The 19500-nt window shown below is 44.4% G+C and overlaps 1 protein-coding gene across 1 annotated transcript; it reads left to right on the top strand.

Annotated features, from left to right (window-relative positions):
* Positions 1–15722: 15722 nt before the first annotated feature.
* On the top strand, positions 15723–18457 carry PURA (purine rich element binding protein A). Its single transcript, XM_036241316.1, has one exon. It carries the CDS (start codon positions 15773–15775, stop codon positions 16736–16738), a length of 966 nt encoding a protein of 321 aa, XP_036097209.1. The 5' UTR covers positions 15723–15772; the 3' UTR covers positions 16739–18457.
* The last annotated feature ends 1043 nt before the right edge of the window (positions 18458–19500 follow it).

Raw genomic sequence — 19500 nt, 5'->3', positions numbered from 1 at the left:
ATTAGAAATAGAAATGGCTCAAATTATAACAGGACCAAATAAAATAAAATTTTAAAAATTATTGAAAGATATTTGTAAAGAAATGTAAAGTTTTGATGTCTGATATTTCAGGTGAGATCGGGTGCATTCAGGGTGGTATGGCTGTAGACTGATGTCTAATATTTCAGAGTAAAGGAAAAAAACACACTCTTAAAAAGGGTCAATATTCAAAACTTCTCCAAAGTAGAGGTATGGGAGGGAGGGATGAGGACAGGGAGAGTTAGTTCAATAGCAAAGAGTGCAAGCTTTGAAAGAAAATTGCCTAGGTTTAACTCCTAGCTCTGCCACTTAGTAGCTGTGTGATTTTGGCAGGTTTTCTTAATCTCTCTGTGCCTCAGGTTTCTCATCTGTAAAATGAGGATAATAGAACTTACTTATAAGGTTGCTGTGAGGACTTCATGAGCTAATATATACAGTGTTTACACAGTGCCAGGTTTATAATAAGAGCACTATATAAACATTCCATTTTTTAATAAAAGACATCTAAAGATTAACATCAATGGTGATATTTAATCAGAGAATCAAAAAGAAGTCTGATACAGGTATACAATCTTTTATTCCAAATCCTTGGGGCCAGATGAGTTTCTAAATTAAATCTTTTTTAATATTTTAGGAATTTAATATATTATGCTGTCTACATTTTACTTAACATGTGTCATCCTGGGCAGCAGCCCTTAATCAAACACATATTTTCACAATGAAATGCATCAATAGTCACATGAAATGGAATAAATGAAGATTTTAGAGTCATATCAAGTCCAGTTTTTGCCACCAAACAAATTAAGAAAAGTTTTTTTGGATTTTGGAATTACAGATATGTTATTGTGAAGCTTTGTCTGTAGAGCCATAAACTGTATTATATTTAATATGAAATAATCATGGGAAATATAGAACAACAGTGATATTAAATGAAAAAAATATTCTGAAAACCTAATGTTTTTTTTTCTCTTAAAAAAAATGTCTGTGCCTGGCCAGTATGGCTCAGTGGTGAGCGTTGACCCATGCACCAAGAGGTCACATTCAATTCCTGGTCAGGGCACATGCCCAGGTTGTAGGCAAAATCCCTAGTGGGGGGCATGCTGGAGGGGGCCAATCGATGTTTCTCTCTCTCTCTTCCTCTCCCTTCCTCTCTCTAAAATCAATAAAGAAAAAAAATTTTTTTAATCTTTATTGTTGAATGTAAAATGTATTACAGATGTTCCACATTTTTCCCCCATTGACCCCCTCCTCCCCATTCCTGCCCCCCTCCCGCCTTTTCCCACACTATTGTCTGTGTCCATTGGTTATGCATATAAGTTCTTTGGTTTATTTCTTCCCACCCTTTTTAAAGATGTATATGTAGTTATCACATGGGATGTTACCTGGATTATACTTGGGGATTTTATGTGTCTTAAATTGTTCACACACCTGAAACATCTCCCCAGATATTCCCATGACTAACTATTTCAGGTTTCTACTCAAATGTTATTCCCTCTTCAGAGAGGCTTCTTTGACCATACTATTTAAAACATCAGGTGGGAGGCATGCACACACACAATCACACAGAAAACTCTTTCCCCTTTCTTTTTCTTTTTAGAACTTATCACTATTTAGCATTATATTATATATTTATTTGTCTTTCTAGACTGGCAAACTATGAGAGCAGGAATTTGTTTTATTCAAGCACTTAGAACAATGTCTGGCAAATAGGCATTTAATAGATGCTATTCAATAAATGACTCAAGAAAATAAGGCCACCAGCGCTGGCCGGTTTAGCTCAGAGGTTAGAGTGTTGGCCTGCGGTCCAGAGGCCTGGGTTCAGTTCCCGCTGAGGGCACGTACCTCGGTTGCAGTTTGTCCCCAACCCTGGTTGGGTTGTGCAGGTGGCAACCACTCAATGTGTCCCTTTCACGTCGATGTTTCTCTCTCTCTCTCTCTCTCCCTCTCTATCTGAACAAAATATGGAAAAGTGTCCTCGGGTGAGGATAAAAAAAAAGAAAAAGAGCCCTGGCCGGTTTGGCTCAGCGGTTGGAGCGTCGGCCTGCGGTACAGAGAGACCCAGGTTCGGTTTCCGTTAAGGGCACGTACCTCGGTTGCAGTTTGTCCCTAGCCCTGGTTGGTCGTGCGGGTGGCAGCCACTCGATGTGTCCCTTTCACATCGATGTTTCTCTCTCTCTCTCTTCCTCTCTCCCCCTCCCGCTCTATCTGAACAAAAAATGGAAAAATGTCCTCGGGTGAGGATAAAAAAAAAAGAAAAAAGAAAGAAAAAGAAAATAAGGCCACCATAAACAATGGTGGGTCCCAAAAACTAGTCCTGATGTATCAGGTAATACCTACTTTAAAAAGAAAATTCAAGCCCTGGCTGGTTTGGCACAGCAGTTACAGTGTGGTCCTGTGGACCAAAGTGTTTGATTTCCGGTAAAGGGCATATGCCTGGGTTACAGGTTTAATTCCCGGCCCCAGTCAGAGTCATGTTGGAGGCAACTAATCAATGTGTCTCTCTCATATTGCACGCTCTCTCTCTTTCTCTCTCTCCCTCTCTCTCTCTCTCCCCCTCCCTCCCTTCCACTCTATCTGAAAATCAAGGAGAAAATATCCTTGGGTGAGGATTAACAACAATAAAAAAGAGAAATTCAAGGAAAAAAAAAAAAAGTAATCTAAACATCAGCTATAATATGTTTGTGTCAGCTATAATATGTATATTAATGATATTCTAAAATAGTAATTAAAAACATTTCTTCTTTATACACATACTTATCAAGTAAATATTGATTTACTATCTAGAAAGTAAAAACTAATCATTACATTTACTCTTCATTTACATTTAATAATTTTGACTAAACAAGAAGAAAAAGTATACTTAAAAGAAAATAAAATACTATGGCACAAATCTTTACAAAATTTACTCTGTATTCTACTAATACACACACATTTTACTCACTGTAAAAGAAACCCAAATGATCTTCATCTAATTACAAAGTGCTATTACATTCTGTTTTTAAAATGGTCTAAATTAGCCCTGGCCAGTTTGGCTCAGTTGTTGGAGCATCAGCCCTCGGACCTAAGGGTTGAGAGTTTGATTCTGATCAAGGACATGTACCTGGGTGGCAGGATCGATTCCCCGCCCCGGTTGGGGTCATGCAGGAGGCAATCAATCGATGTGTTTCTCTCACATCGATACCCCCCCCCTTTCATTCTCTCTAAAAATCAATGGAAAAATATCCTCAAGTGAGGATTAACAACAATAAAAAGGCCTAAATTAGCTTCGAGAGCAGTGGTATCTGCTTGTATGTATTTAGTCTTGCTCCAGGTGGTGAAATGGCAACACATTGATTTTCTAAAGTAAGCAAGCAAAGGAGTTTGGGAGTCACCAAAAAATGTACAACAATGTTCAATACTACTTTCCAGTTCAGATAGATCCACTGTTGGAAAGGTCCAGCTTTCCTCTCCATCTCTAACCTTGTCCATATATTAGTTGTGACTTGGGAATTACTTTTACAGAGAAGGAAAGAAAAGGGAAAGGTACAAATAAGAATTTAGGCCACACTCTTGGCAAAAGTATCACAAATAACTACCATTTTCAAATTACCATACTTGTACCTTATAAATTGGCATTCAATTAATCATGGTTAAAGATAAGATAATCAACCCGACCAGTGTGGCTCACTGGTTGAGCGTCAACCATGCACCAAGAGGTCGCCAGTTAGATTCCTGGTCAGGGCACATGCCCAGGTTTTGGGCCTGGTCCCTGGTGGGGGGCATGCGAGAGGCAGCTGATCGATGTTCTCGCTCACTGATGTTTCTCTCTCTCTCCTTTCCTCTCTCTGGAATCAATAAAGAAAAGATATTTTTATTTTATTTATTTATTTCTTATCCTCAGCCGAGGACATTTTTGCATTTGTTTTCAGATAGAGCGGGAGAGAGAGGGGGAGGAAGAGAGAGAGAGAAACGTCTGTGCGAGAGAGACACACCAAGTGGTCGCCACCCACATGACCCCACAGGGCAGGAACAAACTGCAACGAGATACATGCCCTTAGCGGGAACCAAACCCAGGACTCTCTGGTCCACGGGCCAACACTCTAACCGCTGAGCCAAACCGGCCAGGGCAGAAAAGATATTTTTAAAAAGGTAAGATAATCATTTCAACATCTGTTACTTTTGCACTTTCTCCTTTTCGTTACCCTTAAAATAGGAAAAAGAACCAAAAAACAAAAATAAAAGAATGTCTAACAGCACCTTAGTAGCTTTCAGACTGTTACCCCAGATTATGCAAAGATTTTTCTATTAGAATTACTTGAAAAAAATTACTGAAAATTGTATATGTTTCCTTTAGGAAGAAGTACTCCTGAAATAAGACAAGTTAGCACACACATCTGGGCTAGGTGGTGGTGGTTTTTGTTTTGTTGTTGTTGTTTTTAATCCTCACCCAAGGATATTTTGATATTTTCCCATTAATTTTTAGATAGAATGGAAGGGAGAAAGGAAGAGAGAGACAGAAACATTAATGTGAGAGAGACACATCGATTGGTTGCTTCCCGAATGACTCCAACAGGGGTAGGAGATTTAACTTGCAACCCAGGTAGGTGCCCTTGACCGGGAGTCAAACCTGCAACCCTTTGGTCTACAGGCCAATGCTCTAGCCACTAAGCTAAACTGGCCAGGGCCAGGTGTTGTTTCTTAACCAATGATTTCAGGACGAGAGGAGATGATTGAAAGAGATGAAGCCAGACAACTCATACCAAAGCTCATAGTTATAATCTGACAATGAGATTGAGTTTTAATAATTACTGTCCCCTTTGCTCTCAAGTTGCATATTATTTAGTGAGTATCATCTAGATAAACACATTTAGGTGGTATTGTGGATAGGAGGAATTTCCACAGCTCTATACCGTTAGCAGAGAGGGTCCTGCTTACCTGCTTCTGAGAACTGGTTCGATATGATGTTAGTATTTAAGGAATAAACCAAAGGTCCACTTCAACTCCTACACCAACAAAGAAAAAGCTGCCCTTGTTTAAGTGAAAACTCAAGTTCACTAGCATAATCTGTGTCAGGGCACATATGAACTACACAAGTCTCATGCTTTTGACCCTCAGTTCCTCAAGTCCCAAAACTGGAATCAAACCAGATAAAAGCCTGAGGAACCACTTCACACCCCAAACACGTGCAAACTTTGTTCAACAGAACACTTTACTGCCAAAATGGAGTTGGCAGAAGTTAGGAGCTAAGGCCCCAGGCTGCATGATTTGCTGGCACCAGAGAGCTTAAAAATCTTAACATAATACTGCTGAGTTTGAGTTCTACCAATTTGCTTGAGACTCCTTCCCCAAATTTGACTTGAGAAAGATGAACGCTGCCATCAAGAAAGACTTTATTAAGACTTATCTTCTATCCAGAAATAATTTTATTTCCCATTCCTGATGGTCATACTTCAATGTTCCTTGATGGTTATGTTTACGCTGTAAATCTAATGCAGTCTATTTTGAAATGCATGTGAATTCAATTTTGTCTGGTTGCTTGGATAAAGGGGTACAGGGAGAACTAAATTAGTTATGACAAAGTTCTACTTAGAAAACATTTGCTCCCAATACCCCCCATATATCACAACTTATTACCCTCAAAAATGTGAGAAATTAAAATACAGAATATCTGTAAATTGCTATTATTTTACATTTGGTTTAGTTTGTTCTCTCACTTTTCTGAGTTTGAGTGATCATTTACTTTGTATATGAACAATTAAGTGAGGAAAGAAGCCAAGAAGAGCTCTTCTCTTTCAAAAGTTTCAATAATTAGGTCTTATTTGGGAGCTTCATAACCTTGATGCAATTTGAAGAAAACTGTATCTAAATTTTAAAATTGTAGTTAGAATACTGGCAACTGTACTTGCAACTATACTACTAGCAACTATACAGTTGTAAATGCCTGCCCTGGCCAGTTTGGCTCAGTGATTAGAGCATCGGCCTGAAGAGTCACAGGTTTGATTCTCGGTCAAGGGCAAGCAGGGACCTCAGTTGCAGGTTCAATCCCCAGGGCCCTTGCAGGAGGCAACCAATCAATGTCTGTCTGTCTGTCTGTCTGTCTCTCCCCCTTCCTCCCTCCCACTCTATGTAAAAAGCAATGAAAAAATATTCTTGGATGAGGATAAAAAATTTTTAAATAAAAAAAAATAAGTTGTCAATGCTGGATAAATATATAGTATTGAAAAATTATGACTTCCTTTGGAAGGTTATCTTGTGCTATGTTTCAATAAGAAATCAGGTTTACAGTAAAGATGCTCGCTCTTCATATAGCTTTAAAAAAAGGCTCTTTTAGCCCTGGCCAGTTTGGCTCAGTGGTTAGAGCATTGGCCTGCAGTCCAGAGAGACCCGGGTTCGGTTCTCGCTAAGGGCATGTACCTCGGTTGCAGTTTGTCCCCGGCCCTGGTTGGGTTGTGTGGGTGGCAGCCACTCAATGTGTCCCTTTCAGATGTTTCTCTCTCTCTCTCTCTCTCTCTCTCTTTCTCTCTCTCTCCCTCCCTCCCTCCCACTCTATCTGAAAAATGGAAAAATATCCTCCGGTGAGGATTTAAAAAAATAAAAATAAAAAAAAGGCTTTTTTAAAAAACAAAACAGATAAATTTTAAAAAGGCTTTTTTTGGCCCTGGCCGGTTTTTGCTCAGTGGTTAGAGTGTGGGCCCACAGAACAAAGAATCGTGGGTTTGATTCTGGTCAAGGGCACGTATCTTGGTTGCAGTTCGTTCCCAGCCCTGGTCAGGGTTGTACAGAAAGTAACCACTCAATGTGTCCCTCTCATGTCAATGTTTAAAAAACAAAAGACTTGCCCTGGCCGGTTTGGCTCAGCCGTTAGAGTGTTGGCCTGCAGTCCAGAGAGACCTGGGTTTGGTTCCTGCTAAGGGCACATACCTCATACCTCGGTTGCAGTTTGTCCCCAGCCCTGGTTGGGTCAGAGCTGTGTGGGAGGCAGGCACTCAATGTGTCTCTTTCACGTCGATGTTTCTCTCTCTCTCTCCCTCCCACGCTATCAACAAAAAATGGAAAAATGTCCTCGGATGAGGATAAACAAACAAACAAAAAAACCAAAAAGACTTTTGGGGGGAAACCTTCTAAACTTTTCCCTCAGTACCGCCCTGTATTTTAATTATTTCTCTGAAAGCCATCTTATTTTTCCTCTTCTAGAACCTCCTAAGTATTCCAATTCTCAGCTATGATTTTCTATTTTCACTGGCTTCTAATCTCCACAATGTAGTTGGAAGCATTTAGGACAAAACACTCTTTAGGATATCAAGTTGCAGAAGACTACAGTTTAAAAAATATTCATATAGTAGTGCTGCCACCTAAAGATGAGGTGAATAAAGAAGCAATTCAAAGGAAATGACCCATCAGTCTTAAACCTGTCTCAAACATTTTCTCACCTCTAATTAGGCATTAATAAATATTTTGTTGTTAATATGTAAGTTGAACCATTTCATGACAACTTAGTGCTGAGCCTCAATTTTCTATGGCAGAAAATTTCAAGCTCAAATTTCAAATCTTTTCGAGTCCTCTATGATTTGGGATCTCCAGGAATACCTCCCATATTTTTTTCTTTCAGACATTAGGCACCACCTATCATACTTGGGGGGTAAGGAGAGCATTAAAAGATACCGAGACATTTGAGGGATTTCTGGTTTAGTGGATAACATAGGTGATAATAGACCTATGGTGTTTCCCTCAAAGAGTGACTTTGAACTACTTGCAACTGTGAACTACTTCTTATATTTTTGTACTCAATTTTCTCATCTAATTTCACTTTGCTCCTACTTGCCTTCCAGGTTAACTAGATAAGTTTCTTGTAAAAAGTCCTATAATAAGTGAGTTTTAAAACCTACTATTGCCCCCCCCCGCCGGCCGGTTTGGCTCAGTGGTTAGAGCGTAGGCCTGCGGTCCAGAGAGACCGGGTTCGGTTCCTGCTAAGGGGACGTACCTCGGTTGCGGTTTGTCCCGGCCCTGGTTGGGTCATGTGGGTGGCAACCCTCAATGTGTCCCTTTCACGTCAATGTTTCTTTCTCTCTCTCTCCCTCCCCACTCTATCTGAACAAAAATCAGAAAAATGTCCTCGGGTGAAAAGATGTCCTCGGGTGAGGATTAAAAAAAAAATTTAAAGAAAACTAAATAAAAAAAACCTACTATTGCCTTCCCTGCCAGTGTGGTTCAGTGATTGAGCATCAACCCATGCACCAAGAGGTCACCAGTTTGATTTCCAGTCAAGGCACATGTCTGTGTTGTGGGGCCCAATCCCCAGTGGGGGGCATGCAGGACGTGGCCAATCCCATCCATGTTTCTATCTCTCTCCATCTCCCCTCCTCTCTCTAAAATCAATAAAGAAAACAATTTTTTAAATAAAAATAAAACCTACTATTGCCTAATACAAGTTTTATCTTATGGTGTATTGAACAGTAACTTCAAAATACAATATATTCAGTTAAATATGTTAGAACAGTGGCTAAGTTTTCCTAAATCATAGACTGACTTTTCTGAGATTAAAATAATGATAAAGATGGTGAAAGCAGTTTTCTGTTTATTTTGCAGCCAATAATTTTTAACTGATCCACCTTCCATGTACTCAGCACTGCAGAATGGAGATGTGACAGCACAGAAGACGAGGGGAAAAGTTGCCCTGCACCGAAAACCTTGCCAAACTTGGTAAGATTTCAAGAACTCTTAAAAGGACATTTTATAGGTCTATATTTCAATTTCTGCATAGCAATTTATGAAAACTAACTCGCCCTCTTTACTTTCTCTCTCGGCCCAAGGACGCATGAATAATATTTATCAGAGTTTTGTCCTTAGTCACAGCCCCTCAAAGGGGCCCAGTTTCACCTACACTGCGTGGGAGGCTGGGCAGCAACCCCACGCTTCCTGTCAAGGATTCCTGGGCGAGAGCCTGAACGTGGTCTAGCCACTTTCTTCTATGCTAATTATGCCCTTCTAGCCCCTCGCGACCAACGTCTGAAGGCCAAGGTGAGACCCTCCCGGGAGATAAAAGGCCCATTGCCTCCAGAGAAATGAGGGCGGAACGGGGGCCGGAGGGGGGCGGGGGAGAGGGTGACGCGGTAGTAGTTGCACCAACTACGACGCTGAGGGCCCTAAATTGGAGCTGACGCAGGTCCTACAGGACTCTATTCCCGCCTGAGCCTGGCTTCGGCCTTCAACGCCTAAGAAGGGATAAGTCCTCCAGGGGCCGCTACTGGCGGCGGAGGGAGAAAGTGCGGGCAAAGAGGCCGCAGGCAGCCCCCTCCTCAAACGCGCCCCAAGGCCTGGGCCGCTGACTGTTGACGCGCCAACGGTGGAGAGGGCGCGCGCACGCGCAAGATGGGGGCGGAGGGAGCGCGCTCGGCGGTCGCCGCCGCGGCAACTGAAACGGAGGGACGCGAGGGCGGAGGGCGCGAGCCACGGAGGGGGGGTGGGGGATAGCGCGGGGCGCGCGCTGACGTCGCCCGGAGTCACGCACGGAGCGCCGGGTTACGCGCCGACGTCTGGCTGCCACGACTTGCCGTCTGCAGCGGCGGCGGCGGCGAGCGGATCCCGCAGGGGAAGGAGGAGGAGGAGGGAGAGCCAAGGGGGCTGTGAGTGAGCGGGAGAAGCAGGGTGTGAGCTGGGCTTGCCCGCGGGAGGGAGAGCGAGCGAGAGCCGAGCCTGCCGTCCGAGTCGCCTCCTCCTCCTCCCCTCGGCGTCCCGCCCCCGCCTGCCAGTCCGCCCTCCTCCCTCAGCCCGCAGAGCTCGAGCGAGGCGCAGCTCGGCTTGCGCCGCTGTCCAGGACAGGTGTGCGCGCGCGCGCCCTCCTCCTCTCCCCTTTCCTCGCGCCTGCCTAGCGCGCGCCCTCCCTCACCTGCGGCAGGACAGCGCCCGCCCGCCCGGGTAAGCCCCTCGCGACCTTTCTTGCTGCCACTGCCACGGCTCGAGGTGCCGCCCACCCCGTCCCTCTAACCGCTCTCTTACGCCCCAGGAATAATTGCTGTACAGTTGTAGACATCCCCGCACCCTTCCTCCAGGGACCCTGGCAGTGCAGCAACACCGCCCCCCCCCCCCACACACACACACCCGTAGCGCACGAACGAACTCTCTCCCTCCCACCTCCAAAAAAGAACAAACTCACACGCCCCTTAAAGAAAGAAAACAATCCTACCTCCACAGGCGCTAAAGACTACCGGTGGTGCCGTTTGCTTAGCAATCCCTAAGCCCCATTTTCCCTGGCCACCTTCGCCTAGGGCCTGGGACAGTGCGCCAAACGTGGCCGACACTCCCTGCACAGCAACCTTGGCGGGAGGGGAGAGGAAGGAGGGTTCTAGGCTCCACTACCGACCCCTCTTCTCCTGTGTTCAACCCCCCACCCCACCCCGCCCGCAAAACATACACTCGCCTAGGATGCGTTGTAAAAATAAAAAAATAATATATTGATGCTGACATCTCAGATGAAGCCAGGCCCAAGGATGGGTGGCATTTTTGCCGCCCCACAAAGCTAAGTCAGCTCAACAGCCTCCTGTGCCTTTGTCTGGGGGCAAAAGGAACGGTTGTGAAACCCGAGGGGCTTCCCTTTGAGCGACAGTGGGCTCCAGAGGCAGCTGAGATGTAGGTAAAGGAAGAGACATCCCCCCCCCACACACACACACACACAAATATATATGCCTTGAGCCTGAACTTGGATAAAGAAAGGCCTAAGAGTCCGACTGGGGCAACTTTCTTTGGTTCGTTGTTGTCTACCCCTGAATAAATGCCACCTACATTTCACCGTCTCTGCGGACCCTCTTGAGGATTCTAATTCGTTCTTATCTGGGCCCCTTACGTTTCTGTCGGACCAGGCGCTTTGGGGCAGCTTTTTTGCAGCGGTGTATATGTTTGTGTACCGTGTCCTTGGAAGGGAGGTCCCAGTGCTTTACAATAGGCTGAATTCGGTTTGGCATCTTTTGGTAGACTATCAGAGAAGAAAAGGAATTTTTTGATTCCTTCAAGACCCCCTACTGTTCCCCTCCCAAACCGACGTTTTCAAATTGCGGCTTTGAAAATTGGAGTGTTGGCTAGTGTGTGGAGAGAGTTGATGATTTCATTCCTTTGGGTACTAGTAAAACCATTTACGTATCAGCAGGAAGAGAGAGAGCTATTGACATTTGCATCGGCTCTGTTTGGACCTTTTGGGTATTTAAAATGTCGGGTTTTCTGAAAATTTTTGTTGAATTTAGAATGTGTGGTATGTTTATTTAACTCTTCTGCAAATGCTTAAAATGAAAACATTTTGTGAAATTCAAGGATTCTATCACATGGATTGTTCTCTTCAGATTTTAAATGTTTAATTCATATCTTTAACCCTAAACATTAAAATAACATTGAAGAGGCATACTTTTAGAGTTCAGGTGAGATATAGAAAGGGGATATGCATTTTTAAAAATGATTGGTGAAACATTACTATTAGTCTTTGTTGTTGTCGTTAAATGTTAGGAGATTTTAACTTGAGAGTTTCCCATAATTTTTCTGGTAGATAGCCATGAGAAGTGGGTAATTCCTCCACTTTGAACACTTGCAGTACAATATTCCAGTTAGTTTTAATGATTTGGGTATTGAAGATAATTGTCTGGTTTAAGACAGGCATTTATCCTAAGTAGCACTTGAAAACATAAATTTTTATGTTCTTATTCTCTCTTATTTTGGAAATCTGCGATTTTGTGAAATATTAATCAGCATATTGTTTCTATTGGAAACTCTATAGTCAAAAGGGTTTATTACCCAGAAATAGATTCCCTCTCTCCAAGTTTATTTTATAAATGTGTGTTAATTTTTACTTTTAAAAAGCAGAACTGAACTAGGTTATTTCAGAATCACTCGTAGTTCATTCAGGCTGAGGAAAATTGAGGCTTTTTTCCTCCTCGTTCTACCTAATGTCTGTTTCATTTGCAAACAATTTTTTGTTGGTAAGAGTTGTTAAAGACAGAAATAATGGTATTAAAAATTAAGCAATCTATTCTCTTCGAAATGTGTGTAATGTTAATAAAAGCACAATAAATCTAGAGACATTTATCATTTTTTAAAATGTAAGCAAACTTTGAGAAAGGGAATATTTTAATCTTTTCATTAACACGGATATTTTGTTGCATATTAATATATTTCGTTTTCCCTTTGTCTTTTCTACATTGTATTGAAATTATAAATTTAATTTTACAACTATCTGTTTTAAAATTACATATTTAAACAGCTAGACATTAAAACTGGCTTTTCATTTACCAAGTTAGTGTATTGTTTAGGTAGTTAACAAATGGTTAGAAGTCATTTTAAATCCACACATTTTCTAATGGATTTTCAGTATTAGGATGCAAATCTGATTTTGGAATTCTATTTAAGGTTCTAAACTTTTTGTTTTAAGACTTTCTCTGAGTCAGTATTCATTCTTCTCAGACTGCCTTTTTAAGGCTACTTTTTTCTATAGCCTAAGGAAAGCTACCTTTCACTCCCTCCCTCCCAGTCTGACCAAAAGCCCAGACACACAGGCTTATCCTGAAATTAACTCTTGTTTTAGTAGTGAAAAATGTACTAAGTATCCAATTTATCATTGAATTATTTTGGAAAAGGCATTGTTACTCTACTTTTTAGATACATTTAAAAAATAGAGGAAAGGCTGGTTTATAATAGCAGAAATTTTATACATATGTAATAAATAGCATAAAGTACATATTTATGGGGAGAGATCCAGGTTTCAGTCCTTTGATGATTTGAGCTTTAAATTCCCAGTTTAAGCGTGCAAATGATAATTAACTTGTGTTTTGTCTAGAAACTTCATCAGTTGCTTCTGTACTGGGGAACTAAGAACTCGGTTCCTGGTGACACTTTTTCAGAAAATCGGAACACTCCCAAACTAAAACTGCTTCAGAACCCCTGGACATAATCGTTTGGAACAGGGCAAGAAATTTAGACTCCAAAGGTGGCCCAAGAAAGCTGGCCGTTTAAAGCCCTAGTTTTTTGTCTTGGGGGAAACGATCATTAGCACGGAAGAATGGCCGGGACCAGCAGGCGCGTGCCCCCTCAGCACAATCCCATTGGCCTTGTCGCTGCTTTGAGCTCTTCTGAGGGGGTTAGGGCTTGGTTGGTACTGCGCAAGATAAACCCTTGAGGAAGAGCAGCGGCTCTCCTAGCTCGAGCTTCACCAGATGTTAGCCTCAACTTAAAAGTGAGACCCTAATGCCCTACAAGGTTCTGTGCGGAGACCCTGCCACTCAGCCTTTGCGTCTCTAGGGCTGAGGTCTATCCAGGGTCCTGATCGCTAATGTGGGAACCTGGAGAAGCCTCCGCTTCTTTACGTTTTTTGTGTGTGGCGCAAAGCGCTAACAGTTCTTAAGTCCCCTTCCCGACAGGAGAGGGAGTGCAGAAAAATCAGCACTGAGCGGGGTATATGTGATGCAGGAGGATGCCCCCCCAAACTAAGGGGGATGTTCTTTATGGTGCCCAAAGCCTGGGATTCTATCTCTTAGTGGGCTTCCTTTCTAGGGAGTCATTTGGAGGATCATTGGACAGGTGTTTCTAGAGTTGGCTCACCGGACTACCCCAGTTTGCTCTTTGGAAGCCAGGGTGCTTTGCCCTGTTTCTTCCTCTTAAATGGGAGTCGAGAGTAGTAAACGTCAGCCCAGAGCTAAAGTAACTAGTGCTGGATAGAATGGGACCCTTGCTAAGAGAAAAGGAAGCCGTGAATATTTAGCAGACTGATTTTCCCAGGATGTGAAGGGAAATATTAGGGGCTTTGAAGGCTCAGGTATTGATTGACAAGGCTTATGTCTTGGACTGGTCTGGGGTTCTTAGTCATTAGTCCTCTTTTTACCCCTCTCTTTTCCAGGAAGCTTGGGCAACCATGTACTTAGCTGTTTCCTGTACTAAGAGTGAGGGAGGCAAGTCTCCTTACTTTGGGGAATGCAAGATGTTCAATGGAAATGGAACCCATAGATGGGATAGGCGCACTCTTCTCAGGATGGAGGCAGCAGCAATCCATGCTTAAGAAAGCCAGGAATAGGGCTGTGAGGTCTATATCCTCTGAGCCCCCTAGAAGGTGATGGGTAGAGCGTAGGGGCACTGGCTGGGGGGTCCCTAGGAGATAGGCCTTAGCTTTCCCACAGCTGTTAGGACTGCAGACTTCAGTGAGATAGTTATGAGCATTCGCTATATATCTGGGAGAAGGAAAATAGGCCTTAGATTATGCCTCAAATCTAGGAAGAGAAACATCAATGATTTCTGAGACCAGAGACAACCCCTTTAGTTGTCACTGTCCAAAAGACCCATTGGTTACCTAATGGTCAGTAACCTAGCTGTCTGCCTAAAAACCAGCGATAATTTAATGTTTTACTTTTTGAGAGGTGGGGGCCCTCTTTGACACTCAGGAGTTTCTGGGAGGGTAAAAATTGATGAGTGAACCTGCGTTAATGAATCCCGTAAGGAACTGCGTTTCCCAGGAAATTCCTGGCATTTTTAGCTCGTGAATATCCTAAAAGCCTGCTTGGTTTTCTCCGTAATTCCGGGTCCTTCCAGAGAGGAAAAAGAGTGGGCTAGGGGCTGAAGGCTCGGCAGGGCCTGGTTCATCTGCAGAGCTGGCCAGCAACCCAGGCTGGGCTCAGCCCTGAGCCGAGTTGCCCCCCTTCCCCAAATCTCAGAAGGAGGGGGAGACAGGCAGTCAGTCTTGGTCCCAAAGGGGGTAGGTTGAAGGTTTGGGGGTCTGTGTGGGGTTTCTTTTTGATTATTGCTTGGAGGGGAGGACAGAGCCAACAGGAACAGGCATTGCGGGCACCCCGGCCCTGGTGCGGCTGCCGTCCTCTGCTCAGCCCCCCCCCCCTGCCAGTGAGTGCGCCCGCCCGACTGTGCGGGGCTGCGGTTGGGGGGAGGGGGGAGCGGGATCATCTGAGGCCAGAGCCGCTGCGCTGGGAGGGGGAGCGGCGGGAGCGAGGGGAGGGACCGGCTAGGTGTCTGCTGCTCCGCGCCACTGCTGCCGGCGCCCCAACCTCATCCCCCGCAGCCCCTTCTGCAGCTAAGGGTTACTGCCGCACCACCTCTCCTCTTCCTCACCCGCCTCGGCCAGGGCTCTGCGGTAGGAGACAGCCCAGCCTGGCGGCGTGTGGGCAGTTCTGGGTTTGGGTCTGGGTCTTGGTCTTGTTGGGGCCCGCAGGGGAGGGGTTGGCCGTGACTCGGTGTCCCTCTCTGCAGCGGGCTCAGCTGTGCTGCGCAGGCCCCTGCCCCCGCATCTCGTTGGGGTCACTGGAAAGCAGAGCTCAGACCAGCTTCCTTTGCTTAGTATGGCAGCCCTCTTCTCACCCCTAGTCCCCCAACTCCCCAGGCCAAGGCTGCCCAGGGTCTGGCCAACAGCGACAGCCACAGTGGTGGTGGTGGCAGCAGCTGCGACGCGGAGCGTCCTGCCCCCCCCCCCCCAGCCAGGGGTGTAGGGTGAGGGCGGGGGGTGGGGGGGGTGCCGCCTGGGCCGGCAGACAGGCGCTGGCATTGGGGAGGGGGCACAGGTCACGTGCCCAGGCGGGTGGGCGCGTACAGTAGGGCACCCTGCTACTGTACTGGGGAGTCAGTGCCCTGTTACCGGGTCTCGTCTGTCTCGTCTCTCCCGCAGATCTCGCGAGAGTGGCTGACTGGCTGTGGGGGTTGCGGCGGCAGCAGGCGGAGCCGGGGAGGGAAAGCAGCGGCGGCTGAGGCGACTGAGGCGGCGGGCGGAGCGGCAGGCGGCGGCGAGGCGGCGGAGCGCAGCATCATGGCGGACCGAGACAGCGGCAGCGAGCAGGGTGGTGCGGCGCTGGGCTCGGGCGGCTCCCTGGGGCACCCGGGCTCAGGCTCGGGCTCCGGCGGGGGCGGTGGTGGCGGCGGGGGCGGCGGCGGCAGTGGCGGAGGCGGCGGGGCCCCGGGGGGGCTGCAGCACGAGACGCAGGAGCTGGCCTCCAAGCGGGTGGACATCCAGAACAAGCGCTTCTACCTGGACGTGAAGCAGAACGCCAAGGGCCGCTTCCTGAAGATCGCTGAGGTGGGCGCGGGCGGCAACAAGAGCCGCCTCACTCTCTCCATGTCAGTGGCCGTGGAGTTCCGCGACTACCTGGGCGACTTCATCGAGCACTACGCGCAGCTGGGCCCCAGCCAGCCACCCGACCTGGCCCAGGCGCAGGACGAGCCGCGCCGGGCGCTCAAGAGTGAGTTCCTGGTGCGCGAGAACCGCAAGTACTACATGGATCTCAAAGAGAACCAGCGCGGCCGCTTCCTGCGCATCCGCCAGACGGTCAATCGGGGGCCCGGCCTGGGCTCCACGCAGGGCCAGACCATTGCGCTGCCCGCACAGGGGCTCATCGAGTTCCGCGACGCTCTGGCCAAGCTCATTGACGACTACGGAGTGGAGGAGGAGCCGGCAGAGCTGCCCGAGGGCACCTCCTTGACTGTGGACAACAAGCGCTTCTTCTTCGATGTGGGCTCCAACAAGTACGGCGTGTTTATGCGAGTGAGTGAGGTGAAGCCCACCTACCGCAACTCCATCACCGTGCCCTACAAGGTGTGGGCCAAGTTCGGACACACCTTCTGCAAATACTCGGAGGAGATGAAGAAAATTCAAGAGAAGCAGAGGGAGAAGCGAGCTGCCTGTGAGCAACTCCACCAGCAGCAGCAGCAGCAGCAGGAGGAGACCGCCGCTGCCACCCTGCTGCTGCAGGGTGAGGAAGAAGGGGAAGAAGATTGATCAAACTGAATGGGAAAAAAACCCACACACATGCATACACACACACACACACACACACACACAGCCACACACACACACACAGAAAATATACTGTAAAGAAAGAGAGAAAATAAAGTTAAAAAGTTAAAAAAAAAAAAAAACTTAACTCCAAGGGAGCACCACCCACAGAACCTCCACCAACTGACAGTTTCTCTTCTTGACTTGCCACCCATCGCTGGATGTTGTCCACTTTATCCACCATATAAAACAGTAAGCAGCTGCTAAAACAAAAAAAATACAAAAAGTAATAACATTATATGAACTGTGTTTCCTACTTGATTAAAAAATATAAAGAACTGAGTGTTTATTTCCCTAATTAACCAAGAACTTTTGTACACGTTTAAGCTATTATTATTAAAAGTGTTTGCAAAATGGTCAAGATTATAATATTGCTGAATTATATAAAAGTCCTTTTCATGTTGAGCTAACATTTGACTTTAGCACAAAAAAGAGATATTTTAGAACACGTAAAATAATATTTTTAGTTTTTCTCATTTTGTTACCAAATTTCAAACCTTACATGGAGGTTATTATAGTATATTTGACACCCTATATACCTGTGATTAGAGATGTGTATATATATGAGGGCTAGGCATGCTGTGTGTCTGAGCTTTGTCTAAATGTTATGCAGAAGTTTGTAGAGTTAAAGGTACGTAGGTTTAATTCATGCAAGGTAAACAATAAGTGCTCTCTTTTATACAATATGCATTGCATCTGGACCTTAAACATATAAAAATGGTCAGTGAAACTTCTGTGAACATGAAGAAATTATTAAAAAAGGCATTTAAATGAAATTTGCTAAGTTGTGATTTTTATGGTTGGAACCAAAGTTATTCAAATAGCAAAAGGAAAAAGAGAGAGAAAAAGGAAATCTCCCATAATATTTTTCTGCATCTGTTTGCTTTGACTGAGTAGGCGTTTTGTCATTATTGTGTATATGAGATGTACTTGTATTGTTCATAATATATTTTTTTTATTATGTGTAGAAAGATTTTAAAAACTAACGTGCAGCAATTTCCAGTGAACCTGTACTTGGACATCAGGTAGTGAGTCTATTTGTGGTCACTAGCACTGTCTCCTAAACTTGTAAGAGGTCTGAAGCTATCCTTTGGTTTTTGCCAGTGCTATTAACTTATGTAGACCTGTTAAAAAGCAGAGCAACACAATTATAGTTATCCTACTGAGCCATGGATTCTGAGTTTCATTTTAAAAGAGAAAGCCAAGTTAAGTTGGTGTATGTAAAGGATTTCCATGTAGCTGTGGTGCTAGTTATTACTGGCTACATTATATGCTAAGTGTATTTGTGTTCCCCAAGTGTACAAGCCTTCTATCAAAAGTATGTTCTATAATTCATATATTCAAGGTGTAGGGTGTGAACATGGAAAGCTTAGGAGAGCACTTTACCAAGCTGGTGTCCTCCAAACTGAAATTGTTTGTAACGATAGTCTTTTACAGGTTTTCATTTAAAGATGTTTGTGTGCTTTTAATTGACAACTAACTTCTTGCTGCTGTATAGTAAAATATTAATATATTTTTATCATTAAACTGCTGCATGACTATCATCTTTGAGTGAAGAGAAAATGTTATAAAAAAAAAAAGATGCCTTAAACAGTACATTTTGGTTTGGAATTCTGTAGAAAGCATTTTGGTTTAAAAAAAAAAAAAAGAGAGAGAGAGACCTTGTCTGACAGACAGAGAAAGTTCTGGGGATGGAATTGTTTCTTGGCAAATCCAGACATATAGATCTAACTGCTGTATGTAGGAGACATCACCTGTAGGAGCTGGAAGGTGTCAGTGCTTCTCATATTGTAAAGCATTGGCCTAGGAAGGTGAAACAGTTGTCTTTTTGAAGGATTTTTTTTCTGCTGGTTCTTTGGGTTTGATTTGATATATTTAAGCTCCCTGGTTGAGTGTGTTGTCTTTGTTTTTGAGATCTACTGTATGTGTTGAATAACAAGCTATTTCCATTGTACTTGTGCATTTTCCCATTAAATTGTTTGCTTCTAATATTCATACAATGTTAAATATGAGGTGACCGTACAATAGTTAGGAGTTTCTTTACTTACAAAATCACTGGAAATGATTAAATTGCTTTTCCCCTTTCCCCAAGGTGCATTTTTCTTATTTCCATATAGTAAAGTTGAGCTTTTACAGTGCATAATGTGACATTTGGAATGCTTATCAACTGCATGTAAACATTAATAACCTGCACTTTTTTGTCTTAAGGTTTGTTGAGCTGTTTTGTTCACTGTAATTTAACTGTGATATGGAAAAGACTGCATTCTCTGTGCTGTTACTAGTTAGGAAAGAGAATTGCTTTGATTTTGTCTCTTGTTTACTATAGCTTCTTAAAGTTAAGGCTTGTACTACAGGTTGTTGGAGTACTCCTAGATCAGTGTTTTATAGTAGCCAGCAATAAGTAGTGCAGGTCAACAAAAACACAGCAAACTTAGGCAAAGTGTCCTTTCCTTGAGACGCGAGTTCTTTCATGAGGTTTTCTTTAGGATCAGAGTTACCTAAAGTGAAGCCTTTCTTACCAATAGACTTCAGATTCTGCTTGGAATCCTACCGGATCTAGAAGCACACATATTGTGCAATTGTCTTTACACTATAACAGTTAAACACAATCTTACTAAGATTTTGAAACCATTGTCTGATTTATGGTCGGTGGGTTTAAAAAGAAATCCACATGCAGATCTTGTAAGACTTAAGAGATAGATGAT

Source organism: Molossus molossus, unplaced genomic scaffold (genome assembly GCF_014108415.1).
Source record: "Molossus molossus isolate mMolMol1 unplaced genomic scaffold, mMolMol1.p scaffold_m16_p_4, whole genome shotgun sequence".
In the NCBI taxonomy this organism is placed as follows: domain Eukaryota; kingdom Metazoa; phylum Chordata; class Mammalia; order Chiroptera; family Molossidae; genus Molossus; species Molossus molossus.
Note: the sequence above shows the minus strand (reverse complement) of the source record. Positions and strands in the feature narration are given on the sequence as shown.